General features: G+C 46.3%; 1 protein-coding gene across 1 annotated transcript in view; it reads right to left on the minus strand.

The window, feature by feature from the left end:
• Window positions 1–16,818, minus strand: part of LOC139266273 (probable G-protein coupled receptor 149) — a 45,889-nt gene that overhangs the window by 12,572 nt on the left and 16,499 nt on the right. Inside the window, exon 4 of the mRNA XM_070884101.1 lies at window positions 10,682–11,103. Within this exon, the coding sequence (XP_070740202.1) occupies window positions 10,682–11,103 (422 nt within the window). The remainder of the gene's footprint in view (window positions 1–10,681; window positions 11,104–16,818) is intronic.

Below are 16,818 nucleotides of genomic sequence, written 5' to 3' on the forward strand. Positions count from 1 at the left end.
GGGTAGCACACTCTGAGTCAGAGGGTCGTGGGTTCAAGGCCCACACCAGGGACTCGAGCACAAAAATATAGGCTGACCCTCCAGTGCAGTGCTGAGGGAGCACCGCATTGTCGGAGGTGCCGTCTTTCGGATGAGGCGTTAAACCGAGGCCCCGTCTGCTCTCTCAGGTGGATGTAAAAGGTCTAGTTCAAAGTATGGGAAGGGGCGTTATCCCCGGTGTTCTGGCCAATATTAATCTCTCAATCAGTGACACTAAAAAGCAGATTATCTGACCATTATCACATCGCTGTGCGCAAATTGGCTGCCGGGTTTCCTACATTACAGCAAGTGACTGCGCTTCAGAAAGTACTTTGTTGGCCGTAAAGTCCTTGGGAAGTCCTGAGGTTGTGAAATTCACGAGAGAAATGCAAGTTCTTTCTTTTCTTCTTCCTCAATCCTACCTGATGAAATCACCAGCAGAGAGGATTTCCCTCTGGTTGCTACGTATCTGCGGCTTTGTAAACATGGTGGGAAGGTTTGCTCTGACTGCTGCTGTCCCCAGCTTGCTGACCTGCGCATCCCTGCTATGTTTCTGACCCTGGTAACTGGCCGTCCCTGAGCTTGCTGGGAAAGTAATGGAGAGTATACCGGCCCATGCCTTTATCGGTGTGTCGAAATGTCCAGAAATTCGGCGTGAGTTGCCAATCTCCCCAGACTGTTGGACGATTTGCGCCGCTCCGCCGTTAGTCTCTCAAAAAACAGGGTGTCAGCAAATCGCTGCATTCGCACCGTGAATACGAAAGAATCCCACCGCAAACATTTAGGGTTGTTATCTCGTGCCTGTTAATGACCCGTGTTTTGTGATCCCAATGCGCCACTCGACGCTTGAGGCCCAGAAAGAGAACAATTGAATCTGTGAAATCTTAGTCCTGCAAGTCAGCAATCATTCCGAGAGATTTTTAAAACTGGTTAAATAATTTTTTTACTTTTCTCTTCTGTCTCTTTTTTCGCTCCCTCTCTTAATCCACTCTCTTTCCCTCTCTTTATTTCTCTTTCTGTTTCTAATTTGACTCTAATTCACCCGACTTCCCTCTCCGTCGCTCGCCCTGTTTCCCTCTCGATCTTTAAATGTCATTACTTAAGGAGATTCAAAAAGGAATTGGATAAATACTTGAAGAGGAAGATTTGCAGGGATATGAGGAAAGAGGAGTGGGACTAGCTGGATTGCTCTTCGAAAGTGCCATCACAGACTCGATGGGCCGAATGGCCTCCTTCTTGTACAGTTCTATAATTCTATGATTGTGTGATTCTATAGGGCATGGACCCCGAGTTCTACGATTCACCGGTAAGTTGGACGAATTTTTTTTGTGCAAGCACTACCTCCCCTTAAAGTAGCGCCCCGTGAGCGGCCGACAGCCCGGTACGCGCCCCCTGATGCTGTCGCGGGAATCGTCTGGCGCAGCTTTAGCGGGTGCTCCTGAATTTTCGATCCGGGGCGAAAACAGGTCGCTGCTCACGGTGATCACGTCGTCTAATGCCGGCGCAGCGGAGTGGGGTCGCTACCGGTTACCGCCGCCGCTAAACTCCCGCCAAATTTAGCGAGAGTCGTTAGCAGCGCTGCACCCAGGCTAACAGTTGCTTGCGCCCCGTTAGAGGTGCAAACAACCTGAATTTCTCCCCCTGTGTATCTTTGAACTGCTTTTTCTTTGTGAACTAGGAATGGAAACGAATGTTTCACTGTGCTGTGTGTGGCAAGCAGACAGTCTATATATTCTCAGATTGTTCCTCTTGGAGCAGAGAGGTATTACAGGAGATTTAATAAAGATGTTCAAAATTATAAGGGGTTCTGATGGAGTAGTTAGGGAGAAACCAGAGGGCACAGATTTAAGATAATTGACAAAAGAATCAGAGGGGGAGATGAGGAGAAATTTTTTTACGCAGCGTGTTGTTATGATCTGCCTGAAAGGGTGGTGGAAGCAGATTCAATAATAACTTTCAAAGGGAATTGGATAATTGAAGCAGAGAAAATTTGCAAGGCTATGGGGAAAGAACAGGGGAGTGGGACTAATTGGATCGCTCTTTCAAAGCACCGGCACAGGCACGATGGGCCGAATGGCTTCCTTCTGTGCTGTATGATTCTGTGATCCTGCACAGCTGTACACAGCCTGAAAGAATGTTTAGCGTGATTTATTGCAGGCTTTAGGGCTAAAACTGAACCAAATGGTTTGTAAACTATTGATAAATATTCCTTCTTCCTCACCTACCAGTATTCGCTTGAACAAACAAAACAGACAAGAAAAACTCCTGGTACTTTGTCGGTAGCAGAGCAGAGTTGATCTGGCTGCATGCGATCTTTGCCCAGGGTGATCACCCAGCAAGCTGGTATGAATAAGGATTTGTACAGGATGGATTAGACCACACACAGCGAAAAAATCAAATTCCTGAGACGCATGGTATGGAAACAGAAAGATTGGAGCTGATCCCTTCAGTGGGTTTGTGATTTTGTTTTTAAACATTGCTCAGCAGGCTATCACTCTTCACACTGGCAAGCACTGAGCTCTTCCTCCGCTCATGCACAATCTGACAATGATGTACCCTTCTTCCAGTCATACTGCCACTGGCCTTTTGACAGATATCTTTTCAACTTATTGCTTTTGACAGCAAGACTAGCATCCAGGTGATTAGAAACATAGAAAATAGGTGCAGGAGTAGGCCATTCGGCCCTTCTAGCCTGCACCGCCATTCAATGAGTTCATGGCTGAACATGCAACTTCAGTACGCCATTCCTGCTTTCTCGCCATACCCCTTGATCCCCCTAGTAGAACAAAAATCTAAGTGCGATGTTGCAGGTCTTTATATAGGTTTCTCTCTGCTCCGTGCAAGTGTATAGAGTGCTGATTCGCCAGGGAAGATAAACTATATAGATAGGGTGAGAGATTTGAGATACTGGGACTATTTCCAGAGGAGCAGAGAGGACCAAGAGAAGGTTTACTCGAGGTTTTCCTTTTAAAAAAAGTAAAAGACATAAAGGGGATGAAATTGTCCCCCTCCATGAGCTCCATTTCCGTCTCAAAGAGGTGGGAATCGAGCGGAGAGGCTTTACTGACCGGGAGCAGATGGATGGGCCGACCCTTTCGAAATTGACTCCGGGCTGGAAGTGGCAGGAATGGGTGACCACTCCGCCCGTTTTCTCGACCCCCCTCTTGGGTACCAGGCCACTGGCCCCGCCGAAATCCTTCCTGGTGGCCCAGTGGACATAACTGAAAACTCTGCAGAGCTCGCGGGGGCTCTCCCCTTTAACTGAAGGGGGGGGGCGTTGTGACGCGTCAGGGCGGCGCTGATGACTGATCTGGGCGGCTGACCCACTGCGAGGGCACTCCCACCGCCCCAGCCATCCGGAACACCACCCAGACCTCCAAAAACATTCAAAGTGGTGAATTCCTCCGATATCTCTGCCTCGTGGATTGGGGGCGGAGAAGAATTTTCCAAAACAGTATTTGTGTCCCGTTTGGAGCAGGGCTCAATTTCAGCCCCAAAATGTTTTGGTAGAGTGAAGAGAGATCGACATTGGGGAGTCATTGACAAGTCAATCATTGATTGAAAATGTTGACACAGAGGAAGGAGAGAGCGCAGGAGAAATGTCTTTTGTTGTTCGAGCAGGGAATGTTTGACACACTCACCATTACATCTTTTAAGTGAAAATTGATGAACAATAACAACAGCAACTTATATTTATATAGCGTCTTTCATGTACTAAAATGTCCCAGGGCACTTCATAGGAGCATTACCAAACACATTCTGATATCGAGCCACATAAGCAGATGTTAGGATAGGGGACCAAAGGCTTGGTCAAGGAGGTGGATTTTCAGGAGCGTCTTAAAGGAGAAGAGGGAGGTTGAGTTACGGAGATGTTTAGGGAGGAGATTCCCTTATGGATAAACCTTGATTTATCTTCCCCAAAGGTTCAGTTCAGAAATGCATTGCCTGATTACAGATTTTTACGTGGCTATGGGATGGTCCCAGATTCGATTCCTCACCAGGGGAGCTGCAATTAGCCTCAGTGCCCCAGGACTAGGGAAGGCTAGATCAGCCAATGTTCTCACGTCTGTTCATTATCCAACAACTCCTCTTACAAAGTATGTGCTGTGTAGAATTTGGGTGAGGTAAGCTTCAAGCTTGGCTGTGAGACCTGCCACAGTCGAATAGCTTGATGACAGTCACTTCCTTGGGGCAATGTACCATTGCCAATGGAACTGTAGCCCAGCAAGACAGAACTTTTAGGGGAGTAAGTATTAAATCCGGACATTTACAGCACAGAAGAAGCTCCATCAGTCCTATGCTCGCTGACCGACATTGGTTCCCAGTCCAGCAACACCTCAATTTTAAAATTCTCATCCTTGTTTACAAATGCCTCCATGGCCTCGCCCCTCCTTATCTCTATAACCTCCTCCAGACCTACACCCCTCCCTATCTCTGTAACCTCCTCCAGCCCCACAACCCTCCCTATCTCTGTAACCTCCTCCAGCCCCACAACCCTCCCTATCTCTGTAACCTCCTCCAACCCCACAACCCTCCCTATCTCTGTAACCTCCTCCAGCCTCACAACCCTCCCTATCTCTGTAACCTCCTCCAGCCTCACAACCCTCCCTATCTCTGTAACCTCCTCCAGCCCCACAACTCTCCCTATTTCTGTAACCTCCCCCAGCCCCACAACCCTCCCTATCTCTGTAACCTCCTCCAGCCTCACAACCCTCCCTATTTCTGTAACTTCCTCCAGCCCCACAACCCTCCCTATCTCTGTAACCTACTCCAGCCCCACAACCCTCCCTATCTCTGTAACCTCGTCCAGCGCCACAACTCTCTCTATCTCTGTAACCTCCTCCAGCCCTACAACCCTCTGAGTTATCTGCGCTCCTCCCTCTTGGGCATCCCGATTTTAATCGCTCCATCATGGGTGGCCACACCTTCAGCTGCTAAGATCTTAAGCTCTGGAATTCCCTAAACCTCTCCGCCTCTTGACCTCTCTCTCCTCCTTTAAGATGCTCCTTAAAAGTTACCTCATTGACCAACCTGCCCCAAGATCTTATTACATGGCCCAGTGTCAGATTTTGTCAATTTTACAAAGCCTTTCCACCATCGACAAGGCACAAGTCAGGAGTGTGATGGAATATTCTCCACTTGCCTGGAATGGTGCGGCTCCAACAGCATTCAAGAAGCTCAACACCTTCCAGGACAAAGCAGCCCGCTTGAGTGGCACCCCATCCACCACCTTAAACATTCACTCCCTCCACCACCGGCGCACCATCTACAAGATGCACTGCAGCAACTCGCCAAAGCTTCTTCGGCAGCTCCTCCTAAACCCGTGACCTCTACCGCCTAGAGGGACAAGGGCAGCAGGTGCATGGGAACACCATCACCTCCAAGTTCCCCTCCAAGTCACACACCATCCTGACTTGGAAATATATCGCTTTTCCTTTATTGTCACTGGGTCAAAGTCCTGGAACTCCCCCACTAACAGCACTGTGGGAGCACCTTCACCACACGGACTGCAGCGGTTCAAGAAGGTGGCTCACCACCACCTTCTCGGGGGCAATTAGGGATGGGCAATAAATGCTGGCCTTGACAGCGAAGCCCTCATCCCAGAACGAATAAAAAAAAAAATCGGGTAATTTAAATCAATTTAGGCCAGCGAGCACAGGGGTAACAGGTGAACAGGACTTGGTGCGAGTTAGGATACGGGTTGCAGAATTTTGGATGTCTGAGGACAAAGCAGGGCAGTGGGGACAAAGCAGGGCAGTGGGAAGAAAGCAGGACAATGGGATTAGTGCTGGATTGCTCTGGCAAAAGATCAGCACAGGCCTGATGGACTGAACGGCTCCTTCCGTGCTGTACATGTCGAGTTTTGAAACTTACTCTGCTAAACATTTTGACTCTTGCTGGGCTCCAGTTCCAATGGCACTGGTACTTTGTTCCAAGGAGGCATTCTTCATGTGTGCGCCCAGGAAGTGACTATTTGACTGTGGCAGCTATCGCACCCATGCCCGAAGCTGTTCTCATCCAAAGTCTTCGCAGGTCATACTTTGCAAGAGGACTTGTTGGATAGTGAACAAGGGGGAGAACCCTGACTTATCTCCCCTTCCCTATTGCTGAGGCACTAACAGAAAAAAAAAGAAACATTTGCATTTATATAGCGCCATTCACGACCACCGGACGTCTCAAAGTGCTTTACAGCCTACGAAGTACTTTTGGAGCGGAGTCACTGATGGAAATGCAGCAGCCAATTTGCTCACAGCAAGCTCCCGCAAACAGCAATGTGATAAATGACCCAGATAATTTGTTTTTGTTAAAGGCTAATTGCAGTTACCCAACTGCTGTTGCCGCTGAGATTAGTGACCTCTCAGGTCGCGGATTGAACCTGGGATCTTGCTATGTCTGTAAATCTCAGTTGTTAACAAGCAGTGCATTTCTGACCTGAACCTTTGGGGAAGGTAAATCAAAGTCTATCTGTGAAGAACAACAACAACTGGTATTTATATAGCTACGTTAAGATGGTAAAAATGTCCGAAGGTGCTTCACAGGGAACATAATCAAACACAATTTGACAACGAGCCACATTTAGGAGATATCAAGACAGCTGACGAAAAGCTCGGTCAGAGTTAGGCTGTAAGGCACGTCTCAGAGTAGGAGAGGTTTAGGGAGGGAATTCCAGAGCTTAGAGCCTTGGCAGCTGAAGGCACGGCCGCCAATGGAGGGGGGGAAGGCAATCGAGGATGAGCATGAGGCCAGAATTGGAGGAGCGCAGAGATCTCGGAGGGTTGAAGGGTTGGAGAAGGTCACTGAGATAAGGAGGGGGCGAGGCCATGGAGGGATTTGAAAACAAGGATGAGAATTTAAAATCAATTCCCATTCTATACATAAAATGTAAGTAAAGCATTGAGCAGAATGGAAAACCTTCCTGACTCCTTCCAGTTCTCAGCATCTTTTTTTTAAAATGCAAAGCAGTTTATTGCAGTTTCCCACAGAGTGCTATTAAAACGATACCTGCCAGAACAGGTTGGCAACTCCTGAGATGCATAAACATCTCCAATTTTAATATTAAACATAGAAACATAGAAACATAGAAAATAGGTGCAGGAGTAGGCCATTCGGCCCTTCTAGCCTGCACCACCATTCAATGAGTTCATGGCTGAACATGCAACTTCAGTACCCCATTCCTGCTTTCTCGCCATACCCCTTGATCCCCCTAGTAGTAAGGACTACATCTAACTCCTTTTTGAATATATTTAGTGAATTGGCCTCAACAACTTTCTGTGGTAGACAATTCCACAGGTTCACCACTCTCTGGGTGAAGAAGTTTCTCCTCATCTCGGTCCTAAATGGCTTACCCCTTATCCTTAGACTGTGACCCCTGGTTCTGGACTTCCCCAACATTGGGAACATTCTTCCTGCATCTAACCTGTCTAAACCTGTCAGAATTTTAAACGTTTCTATGAGGTCCCCTCTCATTCTTCTGAACTCCAGTGAATACAAGCCCAGTTGATCCAGTCTTTCTTGATAGGTCAGTCCCGCCATCCCGGGAATCAGTCTGGTGAACCTTCGCTGCACTCCTTCAATAGCAAGAATGTCCTTCCTCAGGTTAGGAGACCAAAACTGTACACAATAGTCCAGGTGTGGCCTCACCAAGGCCCTGTACAACTGTAGCAACACCTCCCTGCCCCTGTACTCAAATCCCCTCGCTATGAAGGCCAACATGCCATTTGCTTTTTTAACTGCCTGCTGTACCTGCATGCCAACCTTCAATGACTGATGTACCATGACACCCAGGTCTCGTTGCACCTCCCCTTTTCCTAATCTGTCACCATTCAGATAATAGTCTGTCTCTCTGTTTTTACCACCAAAGTGAACAACCTCACATTTATCCACATTATACTTCATCTGCCATGCATTTGCCCACTCACCTAACCTATCCAAGTCGCTCTGCAGCCTCATAGCATCCTCCTCACAGCTCACACTGCCACCCAACTTAGTGTCATACGCAAATTTAGAGATGCTACATTTAATCCCCTCGTCCAAATCACTGGGAAGTCATCACTCAGAAACAAAATAAAACAAAACAACAGTTATATACCCCCAGGGTACACAGAAATATCATGCAGCAGGTAACGAAACTTAAGATTTCCTCACCATGAAACTGTTTCCTTTCTGCCTTACAGGGTATGTGGGGTGAGTTAATAAATGCAGCTCATGACTTGGTCTGAGCAACTGAACTGTAGTTATAAAGAAAGAACGTGCATATATACAGCGCCTTTCACAACCCCAGGATATCTCAAAGCGCTTTACAGCCAATAAGGTACTTTTGGAGTGTAGTCACTGTTGTAATGCAGGGAATGCGGCAGCCAATTTGTGCACAGCAAGCTCCCACAGACAACATTGTGATAATAACCAGATAATCTGTTTTTAATTATGTTGGTTGAGGGATTGAGGGAAGCAGAGTCAATTGTGGCACCAGCAGGCCGGGACCATTGGAGGGAGCAGCGTGCGGTGGCCCGGCCCGGAAATCGACGTGGTCCCGGCCTGCAAGACCATCAGCAGGCCGGGGTCTTTGGAGGGAGCAGCGTGCGGCGGTATACCACTACAGGGAGCAGCGCGTGCTGCTGCAGGACGGCAACGGCTATGAAGCCAGGTCGCCGATTGCATAGCGGGCAGGCACAGCAGGAGGGGCGATGGAGCGGCAAGAGTCCATAGAGGGAAGTAACCGGGGCCCAGGAGAGGTGTGAATCTGGGGCCCAGAAGAGGCGCGGGCCCAGGGGCAGCACAGGCCAGCCCACACTGCGATATGTGTGCGTGCTTGGTCTGTGCAGCAGAGCTGGTCTCCAGTTAGTCTTGTGTAATCCTTGCCACTGGACCAAGACCTAGCTCTGTCAAGCCCGTGTGGTGGCTGGTGTGCAACGGCCACCACACGTTAAAAAAATCCACGCACAGGCATCTTCCACCCATCATGATGTAGCTCGGGATCTGGAATATTAGGTCCTTCATTGAAACACCTGTGAACTCATCTCTTTTTGGCGTGGAAGCAAGTCATCCTCGCTTCAAGGGACTGCCTATGATGATGATGCTGATGGGATACGTACCTAGAACATAAGAACATAAGAAATAGAAGCAGGAGTAGGCCTTACGGTCCCTCGAGCCTGCTCTGCCATTTAATACGATCATGGCAGATCTGATCAAGGACTCAGCTCCACTTCCCTGCCCGCTCCCCATAACCCCTTAATCCCTTATCAGTTAAGAAACTGTCTATCTCTGTCTTAAAGTAAAGAGTTATGGGGAGTAGGCAGGGACATGGAGCTGAGCCCAATATCAGATCTGAAGGAAAATAATTTGCAGGGCTACGGGGAAAGGGCGGGGGAGTAGGACTAGCTGAAGTGCTCTTGCAGAGAGCTGGTATGGGCTCGACAGGCCGAATTACCTCCTTCTGTGCTGTAACCATTCTATGATTCTATAAATATTGGCTAGGACACCAGGGATAACTCCCCTGCTCTTCTTCAAAATAGTACCATGGGATTTTTCGCATCCATCTGAGAGAGCAGATGGGGGCCTCGGTTTAACATCTCATCCAAAACGACTCCCTCAGTACTGCACTGGAGTGTCAGCTTAGAGTTTTGTGTTCAAGTCCCTGGAGTGGGACTTGTACCCACAGCCTTCTGACCCATAAGTGAAAGTGCTACCCACTGAGCCACAGCTGACATTACATCACAAAGCTGAAGGATTGCCCCAGTTGTTCCTCTGTGGACTATGTGAAACAAAATCGTTACCTTGCATTCACATAAGAACATAAGAAATAGCAGCAGGAGTAGGCCATTTGGCCACTTGAACCTGCTCCGCCATTCAATAAGATCATGGCTGATCTGACCTTGGGCTCAGCTCCACTTCCCTGCCCATTCCCCATAACCCTTTACTCCCTTAACATTCAAAAATCTGTCTATCTCCACCTTAAATATATTCAATGACCCAGCCTCCATAGCTCTCTGGGGTAGAGAATTCCACAGATTTACGACCCTCTGAGAGAAGAAATTCCTCCTCATCTCAGTTCTAAATGGGTGACCACTTATTCTGAAATTGGTTCTAGTCCTAGATTCCCCCACGAGTGGAAACATCCTCTCAGCATCTACCTTGACGAACCCCCTCAGTATCTTATATGTTTCAATAAGATCATCTCTCATTCTTCTAAACTCCAATAAGTATAGGCCCAACCTGCTCAACTTTTCTTCATAAGTCAACCCCTTCATCTCAGGAATCAACCTAGTGAACTTTCTCTGAACTGCCTCCAATGCAAATATATCACTCCTTAAATAAGGAGACCAAAACCCTACGCATTATTCTGGGTGTGGCCCCGCTAATACCCTGTATAGTTGTAGCAGGACTTCCCTGCTTTTATACTCCATCCCCCTTGCAATAAAGGTCGACGTTCCATTTGCCTTCCTGATTACTTGCTGTACCTGCATACTCATTTTTTGTGTTTCATGCACAAGGACCCCCAGGGGTCCCTCTGTGCTGCAGTTTTTTATAATCTCTCTCCATTTACTTAATAATTAGTATTTTTATTTTGCCTGCCAAAGTCGATTTTGTCAGGCACAGTGCACAGGAATATAGTTTAGATGCCCCGTTGATGAAGCAGCTCTAAAGCACTTCTGAACACGCTCACCTGTCGCGGGGTCCTTTCAGACTTGCTTCGGCACCACTCCCAGTCGACGAGCTCCAGCTTGCGCCCTTCCTCCTGGGTCAGTTTGCTCTCTGTGCTGCCTGGGGAGCTGGCGGAGCCAGCAGCCGATTTTCCAGGGTCCTCGCGGGGTCCTTTGTCCTGACCGGTGTTGACTGTACACGGCTCTGCGCTGTGGTCAGTTGGAGGCCGCGGGGAGCGGTCCAGAGGATCGGTGGTGCTGATCTCGATTCTTGCATCGCTCGGAGTTTTCTTGTTCAGGACGGGGGAGAATCTGCTGCGCTCGGACTGGTAGGCGGTAAGATTATGTTGAGACAGTGACTTGTTTTCCTCGCCACTGCAGCTGTTTGCTTGCGATATCTTATAAACTCCATAACCTTGTTGAAATGACAGGTTGAATTCAAAGCCTTTTCGTTTTGCTGGACAAGAAAAGAATTATTTGTAAAGTAACAACTGTTGCCATAATGCCACTAAACCAGGAATGACAAGTACTGAACAATTACTTACACATTTGACTTGATGATAAGAATCTGGTTTCAACAAGAACTCCAGTAGGTTTAAATGGGATGCCATTCCAACACAACAATCACAATAACCATAAGAAAAATGAAGGGTTTTGTTAAATGGAGTAAAGAAAAATTATTTCCATTAGTTGGGGGGCCCTTGATCAGGAGGTCAATATTTGACTTATTGGGGGGGAAAATTGCGGTCGGAGGCTTCCTTCGTACAAACGCCTCCGACCCGGAAAAAATCTACAAAAGTACCTGGTGGTCCCGGAGGAACGTAGGATCCCGGTCGGAAGCCTAGATCCGCTGCGCAGCACACGGGGAGATGTCTTTCAGGCACATAAGTCCAAGCTGGGGTCACGTGGGCCTGGACCACCAATCACGATGCAGTATTCTCATTGATAAAAATGGAGACTCCGTTTGTATGAGCTCACATTACTATCAATGAGAAAACCCCCTAAAACACTCAAACACAGCATAATAAATAAATAAAACACCTCACATGTTTAAAATGAATTGAAATTAAATGTTTTACAAAAAATATATATTTTGGGGAATTTTATTTATGTGTTTTAATAGTGTTAAAAATAAATTTACCTTAATGGACAGGGTTTTTAACATAGAAATGAATGTTTAAATTTAATTTTTATATGTTTGAAAACTCTTAAGTTGGCAAAAATAAGCTATCTCCTGCTTTTACCAGGCGTAAGAGTTTGAAGGACATTCGTTGGGCATGAGGTGGGCAAATAGCCCAATATCTCCCGCGCAGATATCCGTCTCCCAGGGATGCGGAGGAGAAATCTTGACAAATCTAAAAAAACGGTTTTCGGCGCATGCGCATCGTGCCCTGAAAACTGGCTTTTGCGAGGCCTTGCCGGGTCCGTGCGCACTCCGTACACATCCAGCGAGGCCGGAATTTTCGGCCCAATACTTCCACTAAGGGAGTGAGCTGAGAGGCTAAGAAACATTTCTTTCATTTTGAGCTATTGGGACATGGTGTCAGCTGTGACGCAGTGGGTAGCACGCTTGCCTCTGAGTCAGAAAGTTAAAGATTCAAGCCCTACTCCAGGGCCTTGAGCCCATAATCCAGGCTGACACCCAGTGCAGTGCTGAGCGAGTGCTACACTGTCAGAGATTCCATCCTTCAGATGAGATGTTAAACCGAGGCCTTGTGTCCCCACTCTGGTGGACACAAAAGATCCCATGGCACTATATCAGGCAGATTATCTGGCCGTTATCGCATTGCTGTTTGTGGGAGCTTGCTTGTGTGCAAATTGGCTGCCGGGTTTCTCCCATTACAACAGTGACTACAATTCAAAAGTACTGTAAAGCGCTTTGGGAGATATTGAGGTTGTGAGAGGTGCTGTATAAATGAAGTCTTTCTGTTTCTACGTTCACTACTTTGTGTGACAAGCATTCTATGTCCTAAGAACCCTTTACATTAAAAACCTTCTAACCTAACCCTTCAATTATTTTTAGTGATGATTTTGAAATTATCTCTGACTCATTGACCACTGGAAATAATTTTTCCTTATTTACCTTATCAAAAGTTCTCATAAGAAAGACGATATTAACCACTGCGGAGAGCTTCTACATCTAATAAAGGAAAGCTATGGCTGATTACAAGACAGAACATGTCACGGGAGGACCACGTGATAGTTATAAAACACAGCTCTGCTCGCTGGGCTTTTGATACAATTGCAATCCCTTTCAGGAGATTATTGCCTGGGATTCACTGCTGGGTTTTAATAACATGGAAAGTGTTGGAGCTTCCCAGATGGACAGTCAGTATCTGCAGCAGATAGATTAGTTCAGGTTTTGGGTGTAACGCTTCATAAAAATGACTAAATATTGGCCTGGATTTTGCGGTCAGCGGTGAAGTGAAGCCATTCAGTGCTGGGCCATGAAGGAAGTGATGTACAAGGGTCCTGCAATCACCATGTCAAGAACGTGGGGTTTTCCGACCTTCAATTCAAATCAATGGATTTAGTGGGGACCCCCTTGTGTGAACTGCTGTGATGTCAACAATCTGTCTAAGCAGCCAATCAAAACTCAGAAGTCTCATAGACAACGAACAAGGAAGTGAATAAGCTCTTAAAATTATAACTTATTATCATAGTTGGGAACAAAACAAAGATTGGGGCTCGCACATGAAGAAAAGGCAAAGTGGAAATAAAGATGGACAAACTTAAAAAAAAAACTTTTGAAATGTTTCCCCAAAATGTTTAATTGTTATTAAAGTGGACAAATTTCACACTGCACAAAAATAGTTTCAGAGGCCCTTAACTTGTGTTTAGCAGTAATAATGCAGTCAAAATCCCAGTATCATCTCATGCTTTTGGGTCTAACTTTTAGTGGGGAACTTAACAGCATACTTATTGCGAAGAGCCAAAGTTTTCATCAGTTATCCTGATTTGGGAGATTACACAGATTGCCGGCTGTGTGTGTGCATGAATGTGGGGGGTGAGGGCGGGGGGGGGAGCGCGGAGGGGGTATGGGGGCACAGCTCTGTTTTGGAGCTGTCAATTACAGAACACAACTTCAGGATTTCCGTATGTGCCTGTGCGTGTGCCAAGTCTCGATGTTGCGGTCAGTTTGAAAGACGGCGAACGCCGTCAGTTCACCGCCACCCTAACCGTAAATTCCAGGCCATTCTATTTTCTCTTTCAGATGCCATGGTATTTCCAGCATTTTCTGTTTTGATCTCAAATTTCTTGCGTTGAAAGTTTTTTGCCATTTTTAAAAAGAATAATATCTCCAGTGAAATAAGTAAAAACACTCAGTACTCTTTGTTTAATGCGAGACTTTCAATCTGAAGGGAATAGAAACAGAGCTTGCATTTATATCACACCTTTCAGAACTTCCCAAGCAGCAACACAGCCCATGCATTACCTTTAAAGGCTAATCACTATTGTTATGAAGGATTAATCATTAATTATGCTCATTGATTAAGAAACAACAACAAACTGCAAGGGAATAATACACAAACTATATATTCTACATAGGACAGCACATAGGCTGGAGCGTTCTACAGGACAGTCACACATTGAGGGACTGAGGTGACATAATGATCCGCAAGAGTGTAACTTGAGCAATTTTGCATCTGGACCATTTTATTTCTCAGCTTTTCTCTACCACATTTCTCCCTCCATCCTACCCTGAAGAAACCTAAACAAATATGTTAAACATAGACTAACAGAGCATTATAAAGCTGTCTGGATTTATTATTTGGATAAGAATTTAAGGATGGCATTTTTTGACCAGTTTTTGAAGTTCAATATATGTCATTAGGCGACAAATTTAAATTTAATTTCTGAAGCTAATAAATTTTAAAAGATAAGTCTGTACAGTATAACAGAATGATGACTTTAATGATGACTTTAATTTCTGTAGCTTAAAACTTGTAACAGAATGATTCTCTGATACAATGGAATGATCATGGTGATGTTAATGTGTTTAATGTTGAATAAATCCAATTTAAAAAAATGGTATTGATTTATTGCTAGGTTCCATTGACACCAGATGCCTGCATCACTTCATAAAAGTGGTCATAATTCATATATAGCTCTTTACAGTAAGCCCCTGCAGGTTATTCACCATTCAGCTGCTTCGAAAGACAACCTGGCTAGTACTATTCTTTGTAACGTATACAGGTAAGACTCAATTCATTCTGTTTCTGGTTGGACTTATATTGGCTGACAGTGGCTGTTGTGAGGACACTGACAGATGGTGACTGCCCATCAGGGAATTGGGTAACTTGGAATAGAGCTGCGGGTGGATTCATTCTGGAGCATCCACGATGCTGAGAATGACATGAATAGCACGTTTAGTGAGTTAGTCACACCGCAGGTAAAGGGTACTCAGCCAGATAGTAAATGGGTGACCAGCAGGAAGAGCAGTGCAAGGAAGGTAGTGCAGGGGTCCCCTGCGGGCATTCCCCTGCAAAACAGATGCACCATTTTGGGTACTGTTAAGAGGGATGACTCATCAGGGTAGGGCAACAGCAGCCAAGTTCATGGCACCGTGGGTGATTCTGCTGCACAGGAGGGCAGGAAAAAGTGTGGGAGAGCTATAGTGATAGGGGATTTGATTGTAAGGGGAATAGATAGGCATTTCAGCGGCCGCAACTGAGACTCCAGGATGGTATGTTGCCTCCCTGGTGCAAGGGTCAAGGATGTCTCGGAGCAGTTGCAGGACATTCTGAAAAGGGAGGGTGACCAGCCAGTTGTCATGGTACACATGGGTACCAACGATATAGGTAAAAAATGGGATGAGGACCTACGAGACGAATTTAGGGAGCTAGGATCCAAATTAAAAAGTAGGACCTCAAAAGTAGTAATCTCAGGATTGCTACCAGTGCCATGTGCTAGTCAGAGTAGGAATCGCAGGATAGCTCAGATGAATACGTGGCTTGAGGAGTGGTGCAGAAGGGAGTGAGTCAAATTCCTGGGGCATTGGAACCGGTTCTGGGGGAGGTGGGACCAGTACAAACTGGACAGTCTACACCTGGGCAGGACCGGAACCAATGTCCCAGGGGAAGTGTTTGCTAGTGCTGTTGGGGAGGAGTTAAACTAATATGGCAGGGGGATGGGAACCTATGCAGGGAGGCAGAGGAAAATAAAAGGGAGACAGAGGCAAAAGATAGAAAGGAGAATAGTAAAAGTGGAGAGCAGGGAATCCCAAGGCCAAAAACAAAAAGGGCCACATTACAGCAAAATTCTAAAGGGGCAAGGTATGTTAAAAAGACAAGCCTGAAGGCTCTGTGCCTCAATGCGAGGAGTATTCGGAATAAGGTGAACGAATTAACTGCGCAGATAGCAGTTAATGGATACAATGTAATTGCCATCACAGAGACATGGCTCCATGGTGACCAAGGCTGGGAACTCAACATCCAGGGGTATTCAGCATTTAGGAAGGATAGACAGAGAGGAAAAGGAGGCAGGGTGGCGTTGCTGGTCAAAGAAGAAATTAATGCAATAGTAAGGAAGGACATTGGCTTGGATGATGTGGAATCGGTATGGGTGGAGCTGCGGAATACCAAAGGGCAGAAAATGCTGGTGGGAGTTGTGTACAGGCCACCAAACAGTAGTAGTGAGGTTGGGGAAAGCATAAAACAAGAAATAAGGGATATGTGTGCAACAAAGGTACAGCAGTTATCATGGGCAACTTTAATTTACATATAGATTGGGCTAACCAAACTGGTAGCAATGCAGTAGAGGAAGATTTCCTGGAGTGTATTAGGGATGGTTTTCTTGACCGATATGTGGAGGAACCAACTAGAGAGCTGGCCATCCTAGACTGGGTGATGTGTAATGAGAAGGGACTAATTAGTAATCTTGTTGTGCGAGGCCCCTTGGGGAAGAGTGAGCATAATATGGTCGAAGATTGAGAGTGACACAGTTAATTCAGAAACTCGGATCCTAAACTTAAGGAAAGCTAACTTCGATGGCATGAGGCGTGAATTGACTAGAATAGACTGGCAAATGATACTTAAAGGGTTGACGGTGGATAGGCAATGGCAAACATTTATAGATCACATGGATGAACTTCAACAGTTGTACATCCCTGTCTGGAGTAAAAATAAAATCGGGAAGGTGGCTCAACCGTGGCTAACAA

The sequence above is a fragment of the Pristiophorus japonicus genome, chromosome 6 (assembly GCF_044704955.1).
Source record: "Pristiophorus japonicus isolate sPriJap1 chromosome 6, sPriJap1.hap1, whole genome shotgun sequence".
Lineage (NCBI taxonomy): Eukaryota > Metazoa > Chordata > Chondrichthyes > Pristiophoridae > Pristiophorus > Pristiophorus japonicus.